At 39.1% G+C, this 7,047-nt stretch overlaps 1 protein-coding gene across 1 annotated transcript; it reads left to right on the top strand.

The window, feature by feature from the left end:
* The first annotated feature begins 848 nt into the window (after positions 1-848).
* LOC130850083 (olfactory receptor 9G4) lies at positions 849-1,826 on the top strand. The gene has a single exon (XM_057729423.1). The coding sequence runs from the start codon at positions 888-890 to the stop codon at positions 1,824-1,826; it is 939 nt and encodes a 312-aa protein (XP_057585406.1). The 5' UTR covers positions 849-887.
* The last annotated feature ends 5,221 nt before the right edge of the window (positions 1,827-7,047 follow it).

Raw genomic sequence — 7,047 nt, 5'->3', positions numbered from 1 at the left:
TAACTTTCTCTCATTGCCTCTGTACCGGGGGAACATCAGGTGGATCCTGGGGCATTAGCGCTAATTCTATAGTGTGTTACGTTAGATACCTTCTTTCAGCTTCTCTCTGAGAGCTATGGAATTTCAAAATATAAATCTTGAAGAATTCATGATTTCTCAGTGTAGCTTTGACACCAAAAATGTGGTTCTTCCTAATAGTCTACACTCACCATATCAAAAAATGTTTCATCTATGTATATAAATGTCACATCAACTAGAGAAAAGTGCAGAATAAAATCATTGTTTAAAAAACAGAGTTTTTAAAGCTCTTTTCATAGGTAAAGAAATTTAGGTTGTCAGAGGATTATAATATCACCTTAGAAATTGTGGAAAGGATTAAGTAGATTAAGTATAGGATTTAGGATACTGTCCGAACATAGTGAGGACCATATATATATTTCTACTTGTACTCATAATGGCAGGAGTAGTACAGTGTATTGGTATGTGTATACCTATCAGCACAATGCCTGACACATTTCTCAATAATACATACAGAATACTCAAATATTCTGAGTTCTTATCATGTGCCATACATTTGGCTGGATGTTTTCCTGTATATTTTCTTAACTCAATCAGACAACTTGTCAGGGGTCATCATTTTGCTCCTCTGCTAATGAGACTAATGTACTTGCCCTGCATTAAGAAAATTAGTAAGTGAAAGTTTTAATTCTAAAATTAGATCTTGGCTCCGATTCCAGTGGTCTTCCAGACTAAAACTGTATACATCACCTAGATCATAAGTGATTAATAAGCCTCCTAATGATTGATGACTAAGTGATACATTTCTTTCAAAAGAAAAATCACTAATTTTTTTCTCATTATCTTATGAGGCTTTCTCCTCTCTGCACATGGAAGTTGGAAATCGCACCATCCTGAGTGAGTTCATCTTACTGGGCCTCTCATCAGACCCCCGCTTGCAACTGATACTATTTGGAGTACTTCTGACACTCTATTTGACCACATTGTCAGGGAACATGACCTTGATTATCTTAATCCATATTGATCCCCACCTTCACACACCTATGTATTTTTTCATTGGCAACCTGTCTTTTTTGGATTTCTGGTACACCTCTGTGTACACTCCCAAAATCCTGGCCAATTGTGTCTCAGAAGATAAGCGCATTTCCCTGGCTGGATGTGGAGCCCAGATGTTTTTTTCCTGTGTTGTAGCCTACACTGAGTGCTACCTCCTAGCAGCCATGGCATATGACCGCCACATGGCCATCTGTAACCCATTACTTTATTCAAGTACCATGTCCCATTCTCTCTGTACTGGACTCGTTGCTGGCTCCTACATAGGAGGGTTCTTGAATGCCATAGCCCATACTGCCAACACTTTTCGCCTGAGTTTCTGTGGCAAAAATATCATTGACCACTTCTTCTGTGATGCACCACCATTGGTAAAGATGTCTTGTACAGACACCCAGGTCTATGAAAAGGTCCTTCTGGGCGTGGTGGGTTTCACAGTCCTCTCCAACATACTTGCCATCCTAATTTCCTATTTCAACATCCTCCTGGCTATTCTGAGGATGCGCACAGCTTCAGGAAGACGCAAGGCCTTCTCCACCTGTGCTTCACATCTCATCTCTGTCATGCTCTTCTATGGATCTTTGCTCTTTGCATATTCAAGACCAAGTTCCACCTATTCTCTGGGGAGAGACAAAGTGGCATCTCTGTTCTACACTGTGGTCAACCCATTGCTCAATCCTCTCATCTATAGCCTGAGAAACAAAGATGTTAAAGAGGCCTTCTGGAAAGCCACACAGATCATAAGGCCTCAGAGATGAAAGTGATCATTTTGCAGAATGCTCTCATTGCATTTGCCAAATTATTAGCTTATAAGTATGTTTGCAAATGGTGCTGTATGTCAAGTAAATACAACAGGTTATAATTAATGGAATATCAATCAAACCATTTTTATTTTTTATTATTTTGTTGCGATTAAACTATTTTAAACCTGTAATATTGGGTTGTTTGATGGTTCAAAATATTATATTACGCTTACCAATACAAGATTTTCATAAAATTTATCTGCTTTGTTGTCTTTTGGAGATCTCAGAAAGAGAAAAAATGGAATTAGATGGTTTTCGTGCACATAATTTGACATTCAATCTTAGCAAACTTTATTCTGTGGGGAAAATATTTGGAGGGGTTAAATTTCTAGAAATTTACTCAAGATTTCATACACATTTATTTTTAGCAAGGAATTCCCTCAATATTCATTCATAGATCTCTTAAATGTATATTGAAAATATCTTTGTTGATTTGTGTCTTTTACATCAATTTAATATTAGGCAAAATGTTTAAGAGTTGTTTAAATTGAAAACAAGCAAACAAACATCTTGTTAAATCATGGAGAAATATGTGTTTCTAGGATTGTGTATAACCCTGAAAGAGAGCTGTCTTACAGAGAATTAGCCTGCCATATTCTTCCTCATTTCTTACCACCACATAGTCCCTGAAGAAAAATAACTTCAAGGAGAACAAGCTCAAACCAAACAACCAATAAAGAAAAGGCCCACTATATTCTTGACCCAGTGCTTTTTTTTTTTGCACTGGAAGATTTTTAAGTACAAAGAAACTTACAGCTCCATATTTAGTGCATGGCAGGTTTAGTTGGTGTTTTCTTTCCATACTCTTTACAACCCTGGAAATTAAGGATTGTTAGTTACATATGATGAATGAGCAGCTTGTACCGCATAAGTTAGAACTCTGTTACTGAAAGACTTTAGCTATTGTTGTAGTGAGCACATTTAGAAAATGCATTTAAATTAAAAATTTAAAACAAATAGTTATAGCTTCTTCACCATTTGTACTAGCTGATACTTCTGATCTTTTTTTTCATCTGTACTCATTAGGTAACACGCCATTGCCCTCTTTGTTTTCATCACAATATCGTTAACATTCTTTACTCTTCTATTTCCACAGAAGCTATAAGTACTGGACCAGAAAGATTAGTGGTATATTCCTCAAACCTCCAGAATCGATATAACATTTTATTCACACTCTCCTAAATGCCATTGGGTAGAGAAAATAAATTGGGTCAATGTAGAGGAAATAGTAAAGTAAAATTCAAGTCTTTTGGATTCCAGACATATATATATATATATGCTTCTATTTTGCATTAAACCTGGATGCTAGTTTTTAAAAATTATATTAATATTAAATTGAACCTATTCTATAGTATAGAATATAATCTGGTCACTAAAGCAAAACACTAATACAAACAAAATCTTTTTCAAACATGTATTCTTTAATACCTTTCTCCAAACTTCCCCTGAAGCAGTCTATTTTCATTGAGCACTGATTTGAGAAATTTATGTCAATTTAGACTTTGGATTACGTTAACCTGAAGAGTTTTTCAGGGCCTCTTTCACATCTTTATTCCTCAGACTGTAGATCATGCGGTTCAACGTGGGGAAGGGCACAGTGTAAAATGTAGACACCACCTTGTCCCTCTCAAGGGAGCAGCTGGATCTTGGATGAGAGTAGATGTAGGAAATGGAGCCATAGTACAAGGTTGCTTATAATTATTCCCTTTAGGAATGATTGTTTAAATAAAGGAAAGATGGACTTAGAAGTTCTGTTTGGTTGTACTTTGATGCTATTCATAACATCTATTTCCTTTTTCACTAAATGTGTGACTTCGTAGCTTGAAGTTTATTTTTTTGTTTATATCAAATGCTATTTTTTTCTTTCAATCTTTATTGGAGTATAATAGCTTTACACTGTTATGCCAGTTTCCTCTGTACAACAAAGTTGCATTTATACATATATCCCCTTATCCCTTCCCTCTTGAGCCTCCCCCCCACCCTCCCTACCCCACCCCTCTAGTACCAACCATCCGGTTGATCTCTCTGTGTTATGCAGCAACTTCCCACTAGCTATCTATTTTACATTTGGTAGCGTATAAATGTCAATGCTGCTAGACTTACCTATTTTTAATATATTTTTAAAAAGTATTTTTTAGCGCTCCCATATATTGGAACTTTCTACATTCATTCTAGATTCATACCTCACACTATACCTAGAGGCATAAGAAAATACTCAGTAAATTATAAGAAAAAAAAAGATACATACAAAGGGTTGGGAAAAATGTATAGAAAGGGGTGATATACAATGATGGGATTATAAAGTACACAGGATTACCTGTGTCTTACACATAATTTACAGAAAGAAATAACATATAACAATATTCTAAAGAGTTAATTTTAAATGTAATTTATGTATACTATGTAAGGAATGTAGTACTAAAAATTTATACATTATTTAAATTTTTTACTGCTTTTATAATTTTTACCTTTAAAAATTTTAATGTTAATGATAAAAACTAGATGAAAAAAAATTTTAGATTATGAAGAGGATGCCTCTAACATCATGATTTAAGAAACTTACCTAAAATTATCAAAGCACGCTCACCTGAACAGAATTTACGCATGCCTGTCTCAGAATCATTTATATCAGTGTCTGCATCCCCACGGTTGTGGATTCCTGCAAACCCTCAGGATTTCATAGCAATTAAATAAAACTATGTGTTAAGAAATTGGACGTTAATAAGAGAGAGAACATTTTTTTGAGACTAGGATTCCCAAGTGAAAACATAATCAGTCAGAATTTTCATTCTCATTTGTCTTGAGTTGTGTAGATGCCAAACTAAACATATGTGTACCCATCTATTATGCATACTATATATATTCATATGTTTTCATCTGCATATTAAAGCATATGTTCAGTGATACTGAGATTTTTGATACATATTGAATACCTTTCCTTTGTTCTGCTAAATTCATTCTCCATCCTTTTAACCTCCTCTTTGCTCCAAGATGCTCAGTTGTACTAACTGCATCAGTGGACTCCTTTGTTCTCCATCTACTTAGTGAGTTTAGCCAGTTGGCTGTCACTGCCAGAGGAGAGAATGAGGTCAGAGTGATTTTTCCTAGGCTGCTTTCTTGCAGCAATGCCACAGGTGGCTGCATTCCTGGACCTAGACCGTAAATCTTGTTGGGTGACTCATTTCAAAGCTCTCCCTTCAGTGCTCATAACCTGTTCCTCTTCTTGCCCCTTTAGAAAAAGAGGAGGTAAGAGCTTTCAGAAGTTATTAGTTCTAGAGTTATTATGCTATTCTTTGAACATTCCCTAAACCACACACATCCCTTTGTAATAATTGCTTTATTTATTCCTTTAAAGCCGTCTCCGAATTAACCAGTTTAAGTGGCCATCTTCTATCTGCCAAATTAATAACTGATCCTGGTCTTAGAAGTAATCCTGGTCTTAGAATAAATATTCAAATGGAATTGGATTGTTTATGTGTTTTTGACAATTAGACACACAAGGCCATTGTGCTGGGAAATGGGACACTGGTAACCTATAGCATCCAGTGGCATCAAACTTACTTAAATCAACATCAACAGTGGCATCAACAGTGGCATCATGGAATAAAGGACAGGTGGAGGGCATGGCATTGAGGGATCAATTCCTGTGGCACAGAAGCATGCAAATAGAGATTACAAATATCACGGGGTAAGGTGGCTTCTGCTGCAATCTGGGACTATTCAACTGATAAAACAAACAGGCAGCCACAAGTTTAAATACAGCTTTGAAGATGTCTCTCACTTCCTCTGGTCCTTGGAGAGCTATATTTGAGGATGAATGCTATGGCCCAATTGTAGCAGTGCAGGGTTTGCTTCCCCTAATAAATGGTTAAACTTGCTTGGTATTTAATGGAAAGATAAAGTACTGACTGGAAAAGAGCAAGGTTCTGAGACATAAGATAAGGGCATTTGGGGAGAGAAGGAGAAGTCTGAGAATTTTTAATCTCAAATCTTTAAGTCTCTTTTCAAAACCCGTTCCTTCTGCTCATCTGAACTTCCCCAATATACAAGTCTGTTATTGACCATACCTGGGAGGGTTGAACACATGCAGATACAATTCTCCTTAACACCCAACCCCATCACCCTTCATTGCTTCTCAGTTTTTGGTGAAACTTAAAAATCAACATAACCAGAGGAGAAAAGATGGAGGCGAAGTAGAGGGACGTGGAGTGCATCCCTCTCTACAGATGAATTGGGAATGCACCAAAGGACGCAGTAATTCCCACAGAGAACCAGCTGAACACCAGCAGACGGCCTCGGACACCAGAAAGGACGGCGGGGAGCCCGACATAACCGGTAGGGAGGCATCTACGAGGGCTCAAAGAGGGTGAAGCGGCAGAGCTGTGGCAGACAGGAGGGAGTGAGAAACATAGGGAGGGTCCGCAGCACAGCTCAGTGTTCCCGGACCGAGACATTGATCCGCAGCTGAACAGAGGGTCCGGGAGCAGGAGCGTGGGAACCGGAGAGCTGGTTCAGGGTGAGAAACATTGTTGCCAGTAAGGTGACGGACCGAGAAGACAGGAGGGAGGAGGTCCGCAGAGAGGAGTGCCCCTCCCGGTCCGCGGAGAGGAGTGGCCATCCCTGAGAGCTGCCCGGCCATGATGGCGGCTGGAGGCTGCAGGCTCACGGGCGGGGGGGAGGAGCCGCGCGCGAAGCCTCTCTCTCTCTTTTGGTGCCTCTACAACAGGCAGTGGAGAGACGCCCTGCGGGCCACCTAAGGTGCTCAGGGATAACAAGCACCCTCAGGCACTCGGGCGGGGCTAGATTAAAACCCCTTGCAACGCCAGCAGCAGGGAGGCTGCTGAGAGGAAAAAAAAAAAAAAAACAACAGCAACAACAACAACAAAAAACCCCAAGAAAGGCCCAACCCTAAGACTTTCTGTTTACGCCTGAGCCACCAGCTTCCCTCTGCAACAGGCACCTCCAAGCCGACTGAAACAACAGTGTGCCACTGCTCACTCACTCCCAGGAGAAGGAGCCACTATTGTACCCTCTCCCTCCCCACACACCGACGCTTACAGATGAACAATGAAGGAACCTCTGCTGGTCACAGAATAATGCAAAAAAACCCAAGGCAAGGAGAAGGACACTTACAGCTGAGACGCTAAGGAAACAGAAATAGTAGTATCAATACCTA

Source organism: Hippopotamus amphibius, chromosome 3, assembly GCF_030028045.1.
Source record: "Hippopotamus amphibius kiboko isolate mHipAmp2 chromosome 3, mHipAmp2.hap2, whole genome shotgun sequence".
NCBI lineage: Eukaryota > Metazoa > Chordata > Mammalia > Artiodactyla > Hippopotamidae > Hippopotamus > Hippopotamus amphibius.
This window is presented reverse-complemented; position numbering and strand designations above follow the sequence as displayed.

Bases quoted from the DNA above. Each gene is read 5' to 3' on its own strand.
- LOC130850083 (XM_057729423.1), top strand. From the start codon at position 888: ATGGAAGTTGGAAATCGCACCATCCTGAGTGAGTTCATCTTACTGGGC.